The sequence below is a fragment of the Vanellus vanellus genome (assembly GCF_965231255.1).
Source record: "Vanellus vanellus genome assembly, chromosome: 1".
Lineage (NCBI taxonomy): Eukaryota > Metazoa > Chordata > Aves > Charadriiformes > Charadriidae > Vanellus > Vanellus vanellus.
Genome location: NC_138905.1, coordinates 94100296 through 94117148, shown reverse-complemented (window position 1 = coordinate 94117148; position 16853 = coordinate 94100296). Strand labels below are relative to the sequence as shown.

The 16853-nt window shown below is 43.0% G+C and overlaps 1 protein-coding gene across 2 annotated transcripts; it reads left to right on the top strand.

The window, feature by feature from the left end:
• Positions 1–22: 22 nt before the first annotated feature.
• Positions 23–14863, top strand: QTRT2 (queuine tRNA-ribosyltransferase accessory subunit 2). 2 transcript variants are annotated; one of them, XM_082485848.1, is made up of 8 exons: positions 23–286; positions 1003–1058; positions 3299–3375; positions 6925–7134; positions 7923–8122; positions 10742–10893; positions 12441–12555; positions 13533–14863. In XM_082485848.1, exons 1-8 carry the CDS (start codon positions 90–92, stop codon positions 13792–13794), a joined length of 1269 nt encoding a protein of 422 aa, XP_082341974.1. In that variant the 5' UTR covers positions 23–89; the 3' UTR covers positions 13795–14863. The 2 variants fall into 2 exon arrangements, with proteins under 2 accessions (XP_082341974.1, XP_082341973.1); XM_082485847.1 differs by lacking the exon at positions 1003–1058 and having other exon boundaries at positions 239–286.
• Positions 14864–16853: the final 1990 nt, after the last annotated feature.

Here is a 16853-nt window from a genome sequence, read left to right as displayed (position 1 = left end):
GTGATTGGGGCGGGTACGGGAAGCGGGGAGGCCTGCGCTCTCCCTCCTGCACGCGCTCCACGGCGGTTAACGGCGTTCCGGGGCCGACGATGAAGGTGAAGCTATGCGGAGCAGGCGGCGGGCGGCTGGGGATGCTGGCGGGGCTGGGCAGGAGCGGGGCCGCCGCCTTGGCGCTGCCGGGCTGCCTGCTCTACACGCGGACCGGCTCGGCGCCCCACCTCACCCACGACACCCTGCAGGAGGTCAGCGGCGTCCCCGCCGTGGCCCAGCTCACCCTGCCCACCGTGTGAGTACCGCGGCCGGGGGAGGGGGGATGTGTGTCTCCGGGGGCGCAGCGAGACCCGCGCAACGCTGGTGGGGACAGGCGGGCTTCTCGCTTCCCCGGGTGCAAGGCAAAATGTCGAAGTCGGTTGCCGCTTTGTTGCTTCCTCGCCGAAGGGAGGTGCAGTGACTTAGTAGAAAGCAGGTGGAGGTAAGAGACCTAATTAGGGCTGCCTAATTTTTGAGCGTGTTTTGGCCAAACCCCTCTCAGCCACTTTACAGGCAGAATAACCAGCTTTAGGAGCAGCCAGCTCTCAAAACTAGTTAGATAAGTGGCAACTGAAAAGGAAGATTAACATCATAAAGCTTGTTAAAAGCTCGTGTAGTTGTTGAGTGATGCACGTTAGTAATGCTACCCAGAAAGTCACAGTATGACTACATGCTCTCCAGCAAGTCAGTAGTCAGTGGTCGCTGGTCGGTGCGGGTAAAAGCTCTGCCTTTTTGCCACAGAATTATGAGTGCCCCAGTTTGTAAGCTGTGATTCTTGATCTCTTTGTCTCTGGTGTTTAGTTCCGTCTGCCCCTGCTTTGCTGCCCGATAGCTAGATGGCAACTATCAGTGCCTAAACTAATCCAAGTTCAGGCAACACATAAGTATGGAATCAGAAGCCTTAGTTATGAAACCGCTGATCTTTCTTGACAGTTGTTTGCTTAGTTAATGTGTTTCTGTATCTGGATGCAGGGCAGAACTTCATGAGGTCCTGGAAGAATATAAAGAAGGAGCTGCAAAATTTATAGGTAAAGTGTGTGTGTTTGCTTGCATGTCTGGAGAGATAATGCAGGTGGATCCCACTGGTGCATTTTTAGGCAGTACAATACCCAGAGAGACGTAGGCATAGACTTTCCACCTTTAGGCACTTTCTCATTCAAATGGCATTAAGGAAGACTTGAAATAGTATGTTGTCAATACTATGGCCAGAAATCCTTCAAAAACTACGAAATTATGTAGTTTTGCTTTGTTTCTCTTTTCTACACCCAGCCTTCTCCTTGGTGCCTTTGGCACTGACTGGTGTGAACTTAGCTCAAAAGTTGAGACTGCAACTGAGAGATTTTACCGTAGCCCCCAGTCACTGCTGCAAATGAATCTTGCAAAATGCAATTTCTGACTGTTTTTGATGAGAAGTAAAAATTGCCATGAAAATGGCCTTCCCCATACAGCTGTCCAAACGCATTTCCTGAGAGTATCTCTCTGCTCAAGCTGGATTCTTTTGATTCTCATAAAGCAGTTGGTTTCATCTGAAGATTTCCAATGGGAAATCTTCATCCGGTGTAAAGAATAAACAAGCAAAGCACCCCACATTAAATCAGTCTCAGCTGGTGGACACTTCTGCCTCTGAGCTATTCTTGTTCTGAGAAGGTGTTAGGGGAAGAATCCATGTTTGATTCGTGGGAGCTTTGAGGAACTAAAGGAACAGGTGGAGAAGCTCGTTTTTCCCCTGTTCTTTGTTCCTGTCAGTTTAGCAGTTGGACTGTACTCGCTCCCTATATTCTTCTTCCATGTTTCCATGTTGAAGAGTTAGTTTTAGGAATATACTCAATTTTACTGATGGGTAGTCAAATGCAAAACAGTCAACGTTTCCATAGCCCTCAGCTACTGCACCACTCCTTTGTGATGTTTATCAGTCCCTGTACTCCATTCTTGGAGCAGTTCACGAATGAAATGTTTGTCTTAACACCTTGGTGATAAGAATGAGTAAAGCACAGTTCCTGCATTTGTCACTCTCCTGGGTTTTTCCTCTGGTTGTCGTAACAGATCAGTAAAGGCCTGACCACATGCATTACGCAGCCAAGATCACTGTTGTTGGGCTCATGTGGTGAAGGAACCTGAGTGTGCAATGAATGCAGAGTTAGCATCTTGTGTGGATATTCATATCATAGCCTGTATTTTTATCTGAGGAGGCAGCTCAGAGAACTGGAAGATGATCAGCCAAGTCAGCAAGCTTCTGTGGGATGCTTTGTTTGTCTACATATCTCAGGCTATAGTGGGTATAGGGTTAATCCTGCCCAAGTGATGGCATGTCTTTAACTTCTATAATTTACAGACAGTTCTTTGTATATGGAATCTAACAGGCTTTGCAAGAAAAAAACTTTTGAGTTGCTAATGCTTGTATCAAAGCTGAGGTATTTTTATGAATATTTTGTATGTGCCAGTTACATGTACATTAGGAATGTATAAAATAATGTCAATTATTATAATTTTAAAAAATGTTTAAGCATTTTTGTCAGAGACCAATTATTTATTTTTTTTAAAAAAGCCCATCAAAATTTTGGACATGCGTTTCAAAGTTATGGCTTGGATTTCCATAGGAAGTTTGCACCCAACTTACAATAAACTTCAACTGCCTGGGGACAACTTATTCCTTCAAGAAAAGTCTCTTTTATCCACAACTTCTTGAAGGCTTCACCAGTTTCAGTGACTATCTGTGAAAAGAAAACAGTATGTCATTGAGACATACTATCTAGCTTTCTGTATGAAATGTGAAACCTCCAATCTGGCAGGGATGATGAATTTCTTATTTCTGTAGCCAATCTGTTCTCTCACTATATGTTGGCCTTCCTGAAACTTTCTAGGCTTGAGCTGTTGCTCAGTTTAAATTGTGTCAGATGACTCCAGTGTATCAGTTGGATGGTCAAGTGAGTCAACTGTTGTGTCTGGCAACTTTTAGTAGCAGGAGTATTAATCAAGAAGAAACATAAATAGGTCTCAAAGGAGCTATGTAGACTGCTGAACCAAAGGGTCTTATTTGATGGTTTGTCCTGATGCTGCACTCTCCTCCCTGAAGCTAGTAAACCTGGGGAAAAAGTCTGCTACCTTTGGTGCTGAGAGATTAAATGAACAAGATTTTCTTTGTCAGAAAGGATTTACTTGTGTGGGGAAGAATACCCTATTTTCTTTTGCCAATTAACAAACCACATCTTTGCATTAGCTTTGTTTTGGTTTGTGAAAGTCTACTTTGTGTCTGTCGCTTTGTTCCCAGGTATGCCAGATGCGGTGCTGTACTGCTCCCTTCACGACCCAGTCACTCCCTGTCCATCTGGCTACAACACGAACAAGGTACAGTAACTGTAAAGACTTGAAAGAATCCACTTAAGGTTCCAGAAAGAAAGCTGCCAGTCCTCCCCTCATCTGTGTGGGTGTGCTTAGACAGCCACAATATTTTTTCTACTTTTTAGAAAAAGAAATCTTTGCACAAGGAGGAATGTTATTTACATGTTCATACCTCCAACTAAATAAAGCTGGACATTTTCTTAATTGACAGTGTGTTCCCTGAACAGTTCCTAAGCAGCTAAGTGGCAATTCAGATAGGAAGGAGAGCTCTGGACTCCCACGCTGTTGCAGTTATAGAATCATAGAGTGGTTTAGGTTGGAAGGGACCTTAAAGATCATCTAGTTCCAACTCCCCTGCCATGGGCAGGGATACCTTCCACTGGACCAGGTTGCTCAAAGCCTCATCCAGCCTGGCCTTGAACACTTCCAGGAATGAGGCATCCCCAACTTCCCCGGCAATCTGTTCCAGTACCTCACCACCCTCACAGTGAAACATTTCTTCCTGATGCCTAATCTAAATCTACCCTCTTCCAGTTTGAAGCCATTCCCCCTCATCTTGTCACTACATGCCTTTGTAAAAAATCCCTCTCTAGCTTTCTTATAGGTGCCCTTCAGATACTGGAAAGCTGCTATAAGGTCTCTCCGGAGCCTTCTCTTCTCCATGCTGAACAACCCCAACTCTCTCAACCTGTCCTCATAGGAGAGGTGCTCCATCTCTCTGATCATCTTTGTGGCCCTCCTCTGGAGTTGCTCCAACAGGTCCACGTCTTTCCTGTGCTGAGGGCTCCAGAGCTGGACACAGTACTCCAGGTGGGGTCTCATGAGAGCGGAGTAGAGGGGCAGAATCACCTCCCTTTACCTGCTGGCCATGCTTTTTTTGATGCAGCACAGGATGCGGTTGGCTTTCTGGGCTGTGAGTGCACATTGCCAGCTCATGTTGAGGTTCTCATCCACCAACACCCCCAAGTCCTTCTCCTCAGGGCTGCTCTCAATCAGTTCCTCGTCCAGCCTGTATTTGTGCATAGGATTGCCTCCACCCGCATGCAGGACCTTGCACTTGGCCTGTTGAACTTCATGAGGTTCATACAGGCCCATTTCTCAAGCCTGTCGAGGTCCTTCTGGATGGCATCCCTTTCATCCAGCATGTCGACCACTCCACACAGCTTGGTATTGTTAATATGTTAGTAAAAGAAAATACTTGTGGTTTAGCTTATGTGCTGTACAAGCTTACGGTGATGCTACTGATAAGCAATAAACCTGAACCTCTGTGTGTGTATTTACAGTTTGCTTCAGGCCCACAAAGGGGAAGAACTTAGTATTTCTGCAGGAAGGTGGCTCAGTGATCCAGGAGTGTGTAGTCTTGTGGATGCTTGCCCATTCCAGCCCACAGACATGCGTGTGCAATCCACACACTACCTGCTGCTTGCCACAGCTTTGGCCTGGAGGGGCCACTTCTGGCACTTGCTTAGATGTGGTCGGTCCCAAGCCCGACCACATGGTCATGTTTGGTGAAAGGTCACTGAATGACAGAGGATAACTGCTGCCAGACTGTTTCTTTTGCAGCATATATTCTTTGCTGCTGGGTACCAGGCTGAGTCCTGGCTCTCTGCAGGGAAGGAATTATCTGAAGCTTGTCTCACTGTTGCACAGCTATGAGGTGATAGTAGCGATCTAAGGCTGGGTGTGGCAGGTTCGATTTGGCTTTTTTTCTTTTTTTTTAAGCTGGCGAAGATTTTTGTCAGCTTGTTGCAAGGCCTTCTGCAGCTGGATCTGTGCTGGCAAAGACTTACGAAAGCTTTTTGAAAGCAATGGGACAGAAAGCCTGGCACAGGCTGGGTTTAAATAATCACGGGGTAATGCTCTGTTTTCTAAGCCTTTATTTCTTAAAGCAGCTTTTTTCCTCTGGACAGCAGAATGAAGGTAACTAGACTTGATTACACTGTGTCCTTTGTCTCAAACAGTTCTGACTTTCCTCTGCCTGCCTTCACCAGCTGTTACTTGATGCTGTCATATAAGAGGCAGCAGGTACTAACTGGCCAACATGCTGCTGCAGGACAATGTATAGCTGCTGTGTTCCAGTTGTTCTGCAGGTACTAATTTGGGATCTTTCTCCTTTGGAGTTACTTTTTTTTTTTTAATGGGAAACTTACAAAAGTGTTATTACTTTGGAGACTTCTGTCTGTTTCTTTGTTACTCAAATTTAGTGAAATTGGCTGATGAGGGCAAAAGTAATCAGGAGAGATGGATGGATGGATGGAGAGGAGACTTGTGGTGTATTTGCACAATCCATTTGTTTTTTGTGGGCACCAGACAAAAAATTGTTCTGCTCATACACTTCTTTGCATCAGCTGATCACATTAAATTTGTGAATTAGTATGCATGAGAACTGCACTGCTTAATCTGTCTGTCTGGCATACGCTAGGAGAATGCCTCATTTAAAAGAGCACTAATGGAGTTGCAGATAAAAAGAACTAACTTCTAAAGGGCTCGAGCCCAATATTGAACCCGCTTGAATACCCCATTAAAATTTTGGAGCAGCAGTGTCACAAGTCTAACAATAATACAGTGAAACCAACTGCCAAGCTGCACTCACAGGTTAATTAAAGATTTCACAGAATGGGATAAAACACGGTAGCATGCATAGTTGCAGTGGCTGCACTAGCATTTTGTGAATCTGAATGTTTAGTGAGTTGAATAGTAACATCTGCTAGCCCAGAAGTGTTCAGGTAACACAGCCTCTCAGTGCAAGTGCTATTGTCTTGCTTTAAAATCTTTTATGAGGGTAGCATGGAGTAATGATGGAAGATGGTCACCCATATGTGCACACAGAATGGAAAGCATGTTAATAGATTGCGGAGACTGTGTGTACAATCCTAATGAGTATCCACCATTTCTTATGTTGCTCAGTTTGAAAGCTCTATATTTCTTTTGCACTTGTCATTTCAGTCCCTTCTTAAATGGCTGGATTTGTGACCTAAAATAACATTGGATTCTAAGATTAAATTGCCTAACAACCTTTTTTCTTCTTCCCGGTGTGTCTGTGTGATTTATAGATAGACATATATTCACATGGATGGTACGAATTCACTGCTCAGAAGAGGAAGTATTCTATTGGTTTTGTATTGTGTACAGAAAATTAACAAGTTATATTTCCCATTGCAGCCCTTGCTGCTTTTCATGAGATGATAACATAACTTTGATGGGAATTAAATCTTTTCTTCTTTTTATTTTTTTTTTTTAATTCTGCCAGCAATTTGTGTGATGATAGGCCAGCAGCTCTACCTCAGAGACTTCCAAACATGTTGAGAAGTCACTGTGTTGAGTGTGTGTAATGGTTTCACCAAAGGCTATCCCAGAAATCCCAGTTTGGTCATTTATATCCTTTCACTCATTGTGCCAAGGGCAGCTGATTATCTGAGCCATGCTCCTGGAGAGATTATTTATGAAGTATCATTCCAGTATCTGGTGTTTTACCAGATCCATCCCTTCTCTCCTTTGACCCTTAAGGTCTGTTAACCTTTGCAACTAACCTTCATCCCTATTCTTCCTTGACAGACAGTGTCCCTGTGGGGAAACTCAGGGCGCATGGAAATTACAGCTTCCAAGTTCATGGACATACAGCGGGCCATCCAGCCAGACTGGTTCCAGTGCATCTCTGATGGAGACACCATTTCTGGGGAGGTTGGTAGAAAAAGGGCCAAGAAGTCTGTGGATAGGTCGCTTTCCTTCCTGGATGTATGCCTTCAGCTGCTAGAGAAATCACCGGTAAGGTACCCAAAGTATTGGGGCAATAGCACTGCAGCTGCTTTCTGGTCTGTCCTGCATCCTAGGCCAGTCCCAAGATGTGATTTAGTAGGAAATTATGTCATGCATATGTTTTTTTCTGCTTTTGAACTGTAGTGGCACTCTCACACTTACCTTCATGCTGTCTACAATCTTCTCATTCAGATTGAGACAACTCATCTTTTTGCTCTGAAGTCCCCTCAGTTCCAAGCAAGGGAGGGCTTGCTAGAATTTGCCAATGCTATTCTTACTTCTTCCAGCAGGTTTGAAACTTCCTTCCCTTTTGGTAAAAGGGGACATATTATCTGAATATGTACTACAAAGGAAAATGGGTGACAGGAGCTGATATTTGTATCCCCTGAAAGGCAATTTATTGTGAGATCTGGTGTCTGACATCCAGGATAATGGCACCTGCTTTGTATTCTGCACTGACATGTGTAATGCTGAGGGGACATCTATAAAAAGCCATGTACAAAGATGATCTGCAGTTATTGCCTTCTATAGGGAGGTGGGAAGAATGGCACCAAAATTCTCAGTGAGTTAGTGTGAAGATAAGGAGCAGAATCTTGTCTCTCCTAATCCCATTTCTAATTTACGCTTGGACTTCACAGTGTTGTGTGGGGAATACTCTTACATAGAATGAAACATTGTGGCTCTGGCAAGTTCCTGGGAATGTGGAGCTTATGTAGCAGGCATCCGGAGTCTGTGAGATGTCTTGCTTGTCTTTGGCAGAGCACACTCTAACACTTTGAAGCTTTCTCCTGGGCCAGGAACTACAAGGAAGTGTAATGTTTGGGGCAATTGAAGGTGGAGATATCTTGGAAGAGAGGCTCAGATCAGCCAGGGAGACTGCCAAGCGACCTGTGGGTGGCTTTCTGCTAGATGGCTTCCAGGGATGTGCCATGGCCAAGGAGACCAAGTTGAAACTGATAGCTTCTGTCACAGCAGAGTTGCCAGAGGATAAACCAAGGTAAGCTGTGTGGGCAACATCCCAAAAAGTCCATCTGTCCTGTTATGAAGAGTGTCTACAGGCTGCTGTGCAATGTCAGTGTAGGAAATAATTGCTGTATTGCACAGCTCTGTATGTGTGCCGGGCTGCATAAATTCTGCCATTGTCTGGCTGCAGTCTTCAACCCTTGTTTCAATTTTTAGCTGCAACTCGCACCAAGCTGTGTTCACACTGTGGGTTTGAGTATTCTCCATGTTTGGAGAATAATCAAGATTTTAGTTCAAGTTGTCTACTTCTTTTGAGAAGAATTGGAGGTAGGTTATGTCTGGGTAGCTTGTATTTGGCCTCTGAGGCTAAGGTTTACTTGAAGTTCAGCTTGAACAAGAATGTTATTATCAACCTGTTTTACAGGGATTTCTTCTCAGAAAAACTGTCATGTTTCTGATTCTCTCTGGTTTGAACTGGAGGAGAGCAGAGAGAGGTGCTGACAGAACCAGCCAGTGCTTACACGATCTTATGGCAGCCAGCTCTGACCTTGTACCTGAGGCACTGAGCCTGTGAACTACCAGAAGTGGTGCAGCCTGGTCCAAAACAATTGTGCTCTCTGCTTGGACTGGTATAGTGTGGGAACCATTGTGAGTTATGCCCATCTGATCCATGCCAGAGACTGGACAGGAGTGGCAGCATTCTTGCGTCTTATAAATGACTAACAGTAACCAAAGGCTTCCAGAAAATGCGTGCTAATATTTGCTAGTTGTTCAGAACTGGAAGGGTTTCTTAGCATTGGGTTGAGCTTGCTGGCTTTTGCATGGGTTGCTCTTGCAAGAGCAGCTGCAACAGAAGTAGAATGGGTGATTTTTTTCCTAGTTTCCTGAAAAGAGTGACTCGGGCCCCATTGTCTTTCAGTAGCTGTGCTGCCCTCTGCTAGCTGAGCATTGCTCTTACCTAATGGTGGTCAAAAGGAAATGCAATGTGAAAGAATGTGTCTGGTGTTGCGGCTTGTTCATGCTTAGTGGTGCCTGGGGTTTGAATTTTCCTGACAATTAAAAGGCCTGCTGGGTTGTTGCCATCTTCTTTGGTTGAGCTACTTAAAAAGATCCCCTGGGAGCATTAAAGTCCAATCTGCTCAGCTGACCTTAGTGGCTACCACTGTATCTGCATCTATCAAATAGTTTGCTTGTCCAGTTAAGACAGGTGTTTCTGACCTCTTTGTAGGAAGAAAGCTGGTTAGCCCTAGGGGGTCTTGTAAGTACCTCAGTTGAATTTCAGACAATCCTGCTTTCCTGAATCACCCTTGCCATTCTGGTTGGAGAAGTTGTTTTGTAGCTGTTTTCTACCGCAGTATGAAATTCTCTAGAAGACAAATACTTTCTGTGTTTCACCCAAAAAGCAACTGGTTTTTGTGTGATGGTGAAATGATCTCATGAATGTACTTTTTAGAGGCCTTTCACGTACCTAAAGATGCTGAAGCCTCTCGGTAAAATTTATTTTCCTTTTCAATAGTATCAGAACTTTTGCAAGAACAAATGTTTGTCCTTACCTGTGCAAAGATAAGTTTTAGCAAGGGTTTTGATCATATATGCAGAGCTACTGTTTTAACTATTGAGGATCATTTTCTTCCTGCCATGAGAGTCTGAAACATAAGACACTCATACTGTAAACTTCTCCCATCCTTATTCTGTGCTCATCAGTTTAATTGGAGTGCTTAGAAAAGTGACTAAAAATGGCACCTTGTGACTTCATTTATCAGCCCCTGTGTATTTTCCTAATTATCTGGTTAGATCATTGCCCTACATTAGCTGCTCTCAGCCCAGCCATGCACCTGCAGGAGAGCAGGCACTTCTCTATTCTCTTCAGCTTCACCCACCCTCAGGGAAGCTGCCAGATAAATTTGGCTAACAGCAGGATCTCTATTACCATTGATGGCAATCCAGCTGGGCTCTTCCTGGCTCTTAATACCATGTCCCGGGAGATGTTACAGCCCAGGTTTTTGGGTAAATCATTTGAACAGGTAGAGTATAGAGGAGAGAGAAGAATAAAGCAAGGAACTTTTCTCTTTCCAATGACATTTCTCATTAGTACGTTCTCCTCCAGGCAGTTCTCCAAGTCCTGTATGATGTGTCTGTCACCTGAAGGACTTCTGTCTTTGACTAACCTTCTACTGCTGTCTGCTGCTCTTGATCAAGTCTTTTTAGACTGTCTCATAAGCAGTTACAAAGCAAATGGGTCCATGTGTCTGGAAACTGGTAGTTCCCTGGGGCATAAACATGACTAAGGAAAATATCTGCTCTAAGGCATATATGTTAGGCGAATTTTGAATTTAAGTGTATTTATATGTGTGTGAAAGAAATGAAATCACTTCAAACATGATGGACAGAATGAGATTTTTCCTCAGTGAATGAAGGATTATTGCTCCCTTCCAAATGGCAGATGAAGAAAAGCCTGCCATGTACTGGATAGGTTGGAGGTGGGGAAATGGAAGCACGCAGGATTCTGAGTGATGACTGTTGTACCCACTTGCCTTCTGGTTAGCAGTTGCAGGGATAAGCTACACATGCTGCATATCTGCCTTTTCCTTCAGGTACCTGCTTGCTTGTACTCAGAATATTCAAGATTTGTCTTCTATTGTGTCTCTTACAGAATCATCCATGGTGTAGGTAAACCAGATGAGGTGCTTGAGTGCATTGAGAGGGGAGTGGACATTTTTGAGAGTTTTTTTCCCTTCCAAGTGACAGAGCGAGGCTGTGCTTTGGTTTTCAGTTACGACTGTGATCCAGATCCTGAAGCAGCAGGTAGGTTTCTTCGTGGTCATTATAATTTTTACTGTTTCAATTAGTATTGCATCAAACATAATTCATGCTTGGAGGAACCTGTATTTGAGATTTTTGTTCCTAAGGTAAGTGCAGTAACCACTGGAAAAACTGGAATTCCACTGTGAAGTACTGCTCTTGAAGGTCAGGTATTTTGGTGTGAAAGCTGTTGAAGGCAACTTGAGGCCTCAGCCTGGGATCTGAATGTCTGATTAGCCAAAATATGTTCAAATATTTCTTAAACACTGAATAGAAGGCAGGGTTGTTTTTTTTGGTTCGAGACCACTGGCAAATTTTTGTGTTACCATTAGCAGTGAAGTCTGGACTTGCTTAAGTGGAGATCTAAGATACTTGATCTCTTGAATTAACTGAATATGTTGGTTTTAATAAGATATTTTTTTAAGTCTCTTCTGCTTTCTAGCTGACAAAAGTTAGGGATCCCATTTCTTTGGGCAACTTTGGTCCTTGTCCTTGCATTCATTAGTTCATATCAGGACAAAATGGATGTGTTCATAACTCATTACCTCATTGCGCTGTGAGGTAGGAGCATGTGTATCAACCATTAAAGCATCTATCAAATGTGTTTCAACCAGCTGTCTTGTTTTGGCCTATTAAATGTTTTTAATACAGAAAAACATTTTATGTTTTTCCTCTTGGGTAGAACCTAGTAGCTTTTCTTGCCTGGATAATTTAAACCAGCTGAATAGAACAGAACATCTTGTTTCTTTGTACTTGCTGCTATTTTTTTAACCCTTCACTTTATTGTTCTTTACCTTGTCTCACCTTATTCTTAAATCATAAGACTCTGGATAAGGACAATCACTTTGTTCTGTCTGTGTTTAACACTCAGTAGACATGGACTGTGCAAACAGTAATATTGATGTTTCCAGACACACATCCTACTTAAGAAAGCCTAAAAATCCAAACCTACAAAATTATAGGGTCATTTTTTGTTTTTAAGATAGACTGCTGAGAAGGGAGATGTGGAATCTACATCTTCTGCATCAGTGCTACCAGTCTCTTTTTATTCTAATTGTTAAAAAAAAAAAAAAAAGGCATCTAAATCTCTGAGCCTGATGACAGCACGGAAAGTAGAATGATTGAATGCAGATGAGTTGCCTGTCTACTCTAACAAAATCTCAATAAAATCAATGTGTTCAGGTGACTGCATTCTATTCAGCATGCAGTTCAGACTGTAAACTGTAAATATTTTTGACATTTTATTAAGAATTCAGCTCAGCAGAGCAGCAAAAAGTTATACTGTTGTTTCAGCTCTAACTTTTCATTAGGTTTAGTAGATTAGTTTTCACATGCCTCTTGCAGTTTTAATCATCTAGAATTGTATTTGTGTTAACTAACCTATGACAATTAAAGAAAAATAGCTGCTTACTATAGGAAAGAGGTCGAAACTTGTGGCAGGAGTTTTCATCTGGCAATAGGGTAGCAGAAATAGCTCCTATAAGGTTGGTACCCTTCCTCTGCCCTTGCTGTTTGTTCTTAAAAGGCTATTGTCTTTTTATTTAAAACAGTTTTAGAACAAAATGGGGCCCAGGACCTGGAGAAGAATGGTGCTGAAGACCAGGATGAAATCTCCAAAACTGACCCAGAAATAACACCATTTGAGATATTTCTGAAGGACAAAAGGTACATGAGTTTGTGAGGAGGGTACCTGTAGCTGTATCAGTAAATATGATGTTTTTGTCCTCTGTATTTGATTGCATATTGTCAATAGCTGGATGGGAGACCCCATAAAATGTGAAGGTGTTGAAGAAAGTACTTCTAGACATTGAATGGAGAGTGTTGGACAAGCATTCTAGCTTGTTATCAGGCAACAGTGTATGGCTGAAAGCACCAGGGATTTTCTTACTGTTTATCCAGCAGACATACTGTGGTCATAACTATGTTCTAGCTGGAAGACGGTAGCTTGACAAAGGTTGTCTGGGGATCATTTTTGTCTTCCACATCTAACTTGGGTCATCTTGAGATACTGAATTTCATTTAAACTATGGAGATCCTCCACTTTCTGAGTTAGTTTGAGCAGCTGCAGAGCAATTCTGCAGTTTCTGGATACTTCGCAAAAAATTTGGCCAGTGTTAGCACCTGTCCTTCCTTCTCTTGTCCACAGCTACCGCTAGGCTGTCTGAGTAGACAACTGTGTGGCTCTGCTCCATCCTATCTCCACTTTGTGAGAATGGTGCATCTTGCACTAGAGGGGGAATACTGTCCTGTGAATAGTGGAATCAGTAAATCCTTGTTTCTGATAGCTTCCTCTGTCATAGACTGTGTGATAGCTAGTGAGGCGTGTCTTGTGCTTCAGCTTTTCTGTCAGGGAAGGTGTAGATAAGGCCTCTCTCTGCTGTTAGCTGTGTTGTAGTCAAAGTTCTCCTCTGACTTAGATGTGTGGCCTTTTGGCTCTGTAGTGAGTTCTTACTTGATATTTGAAGTCCTTCATGCCAGTGGTGCTGGCTGTAGATGGCAACACATCTTAGAGCAGCTGGATTCAGGCCCTCAGGACTTCAGTTACTACATGGCCTTTTGCAGGGACTTGAGCCTTGGACACTCTTTATTGTTTGATTGGATCTTCCTACCATTGATGTTATCTAACATTGCTTCCCCCTTAGATACCAAGAGGATTTTGGTCCTTTGCTGGAAGGATGCACCTGTTACTGTTGTCAGAGGCATACTCGCGCCTACGTCCATCACCTCCTCGTGACCAATGAGCTGTTGGCCGGTGTCCTGCTCATGATGCACAACTTCCAGCACTACTTCAGTTTCTTCAGTGCCATACGGGATGCCTTAAGAGACAATAAACTGGATCAGTTGAAAAAGCTTGTCTTCAGGCAGGCACTTCAAGGCCCAGCAAATGTGAAGCCAGGCCAGTGAGTTCAGAGAAGGTTGCAGGCTACATCCTTATCCAGTGGGACTGTGTAAGGTGGACTGCCAACAGTGTCACCTGGACTGGTTAGTAGTAGAATGCATTCCTTACTGGAGGAAATTGAAGGGGACATTTGAAGAAGATCTCACTTCCTGGTGGGGAAGGACGATCTTATTCAAATTTCCCTTTTAGTTAATCGTCTTGGTGCATTCTCAGGGTATGGAGGGGCCTCAACAATTCACAAGACCAGTATGGATAGCTTTGTTTACAGTTACTCACTGTTGGTTTTCCGTGTGGCAGGACAGAATTATTGAACTTGTGATTGAAGAAGTGGGGCATATATTTTAAATTACTCTAGCTAGCTGCTAACAGGAGGCTCAGCAGCTGTTTGGGACTCTTACTTCATACCCAGTGCGTATTACAGGTAATTATTTTTCTAGAAAATCCCAGTGGTGTGGTTGTCCCATCACACAGCTCCTTGATGAGAGAGCCTGCCTCAGTCTAACACACTGTTTCTTATGGCCACTGCTAGCATCTCTGTCCTTGAAAAGAACTGACTGGAAGTGCTGCTGTGTTCAGTGGCACAAGGGACTGTATGTGTACTTCTCCCTCAGACCACCTGCAGTGCAGAATGTTCTCTGGGCCAGGAGGAGGTCCTCCACCTCGGCCTGGCCTTGAAAACCCCTGCCTTGGGAGTCCTACTCTGTGACATTAGAGGCAGAAAGAAGAGAAGGTGTTTAACACATGTCCTGCTACAGAGGGTTTTTTGACTCTGTACCCTTTCACCTGTGTGGACTAAGATTTCACTCCTGCACTAGCGTGTGGATGATAATGAATTCTTTCCAGCTGTCCTAGCACTGGTCAAATAGCAGGCTACACAAATGTCAGTGTGACATGGAGCTGTGGAAAAGATGTATTGCAGGAAAAGGCATTTAGAAAAGATTCTTGTGGCTCCTTGTTTTAAAATATGACTTAGTTATATCATTCCTCTTAGGTTTTTTTTTTTATACCCTTTACTTTGGAATCCTGGATTTGTTCATTTTATGTTACAAAGTAATAAATTTTTTTTTTTATTGTTAACTACATTGGCTCCTCAACGTGTGACAGAGGTGATGTACCAGAGGGCTTGAGTACAGTACTCAAGAAGGTGTCTTCTTGCCCTCGCAGCCAGCTGAAGGAAAGTGGGTCATCTAGAAGTAGGATCCTGTCATGGAGCCAGGGTCCAAATAATTTGCTTCAAAAGAAGCCATAATAAACCTGGAAGTGTTAGAGACACCTACCCGTGCCTCTCCCCATAAGAACTCTACTACCTGAATTAAGCTTAAATAAATACTACAGTTGAAGTTGCTGGCCTTCAAGCAATTAAGAATTAATCTGCAGTTTGCTCTTCTTCACCATTTCTTCAATGTTTTAATATTTTAATATCACATCAGAATGGTTTTACCATAGACTATGAAGAGTCTTTCCCTTCCCTGTCAGCATCACCTGTGCATCCCTGTTTCCTTGGGCAGGTACACAATGGTGTCAGAGTCCTTTCTACCATCCCAGCCTTATCCACTGTGTTGCACTAACTATGTATCTGTTCCACAGGATCCAAAAGAAATGGTGTAAAGACTGTTTTACTGTTGTCTTTAAAAAGGGATACTTCAAGGAATACTTCAACCACAGAAACTACATAAAGTACAGGACTAATGTCTTCACTCTGAGGACATTGTATGTTATGATTGTTAATGTTGATGCAGTACTGGACAACTTGGATATAGTGTCCTGGATATGCAGTGTGAGGTAGAAGGTCTGACATTTTCAGGATCCACCTATCTTGAAGTGCAGGGAATTCTAATGAAACAAAAATGTTTTGTGCTTCTTTCAAGAGGAATGCAGGATACAATGGTAGTGTTGGGACTTTGCAATGCTTGTTTTTGCAATGTCTGTTTCTATAATGTGTCTGTGCAAAACCTCATGGGAGGGGACGGTGACAATTTTGAAACTTCTCATTCACTCACTTTCATATCCACATACAAGCAACAAAATGCATGATGAGTCAGGCCAGCATTCAGTCACCAAGACACATGTGTCTGGAGGTCTGCCAGGAATGCTCTGTGAAGACACAGGGAATAAGGGATGGTGGCGATTGTGTTCTCACGTTGCCTGCATTCTTCTCAGGTTGGTAGCCCTATTGCTAGTTTTGGAAGTGCTGTTTTGTACCCTTTGGGAGCTAGCTGTGATCAGTCTCCCCATCCTGCCCCACCTCTGTTATCCTAATAAATCATTAGGATTTATTCATTTTTCTTTGTCTCCCAGGCTGGGGGTTTTGAGAAGCTGCACATAGCTGTACTAGGATAATAGTGACCTGCTAAGTGAAGTGTCAATAACATGCCATTCACAGTATCTCTTTTGCTTTTCCTTCTGGGCTTCCAGTATTTCCATACTGCTGTGTTCCTGTTCATTCTCCAGTCATACTGATCAGGTTTTCCTGTTATGGTTCTCTGCTTAGCTTGTGTGCCTGTGCATGTGTGCGCCACAGCTGCACAAAGTCACAATTTCCTATTGGGCAAAATTTGCTGATTTAATCCTGAACTACTCCACTAACCCTGAAACAAACTTATTGTGTTGTATTTACACAAGTTTTCAATCTATCTGTCAGTCCTCCTAGTTCACATTTTAAATTTTAAGCAACATTTTTCATGCTAACTTAAAAAGGTTCTTATTTCCAAGCAGAGATCTAATTTCTTTCAAAAACAGAATTCTTGCCCTACTTGAAGAAAACTAAAGTTTTCATGGAGAAGTGAAAATTGATATGACTAAGGAGTGGAAAATTTTGTGCTAAATTAACTTTATTTAGCATAGAAGACTGCAAAAACATCCTTGACTGCCGTCTGTCCCCAAATGGCAGAATGCAAAAGAGCAGAACAGAATACAAAAGAGATGGCTTGTTACAAAAACATTAGACTCTTGAACATCTTTCCCTTAGCGGCTTTTAGTGTAGCCTTCCCCTTGATAAAGAGACATCTTTCGTGCTGTTCTGTTTCTGATGAGAATAACTGGTGGGGCACCATGTTAAATGTTA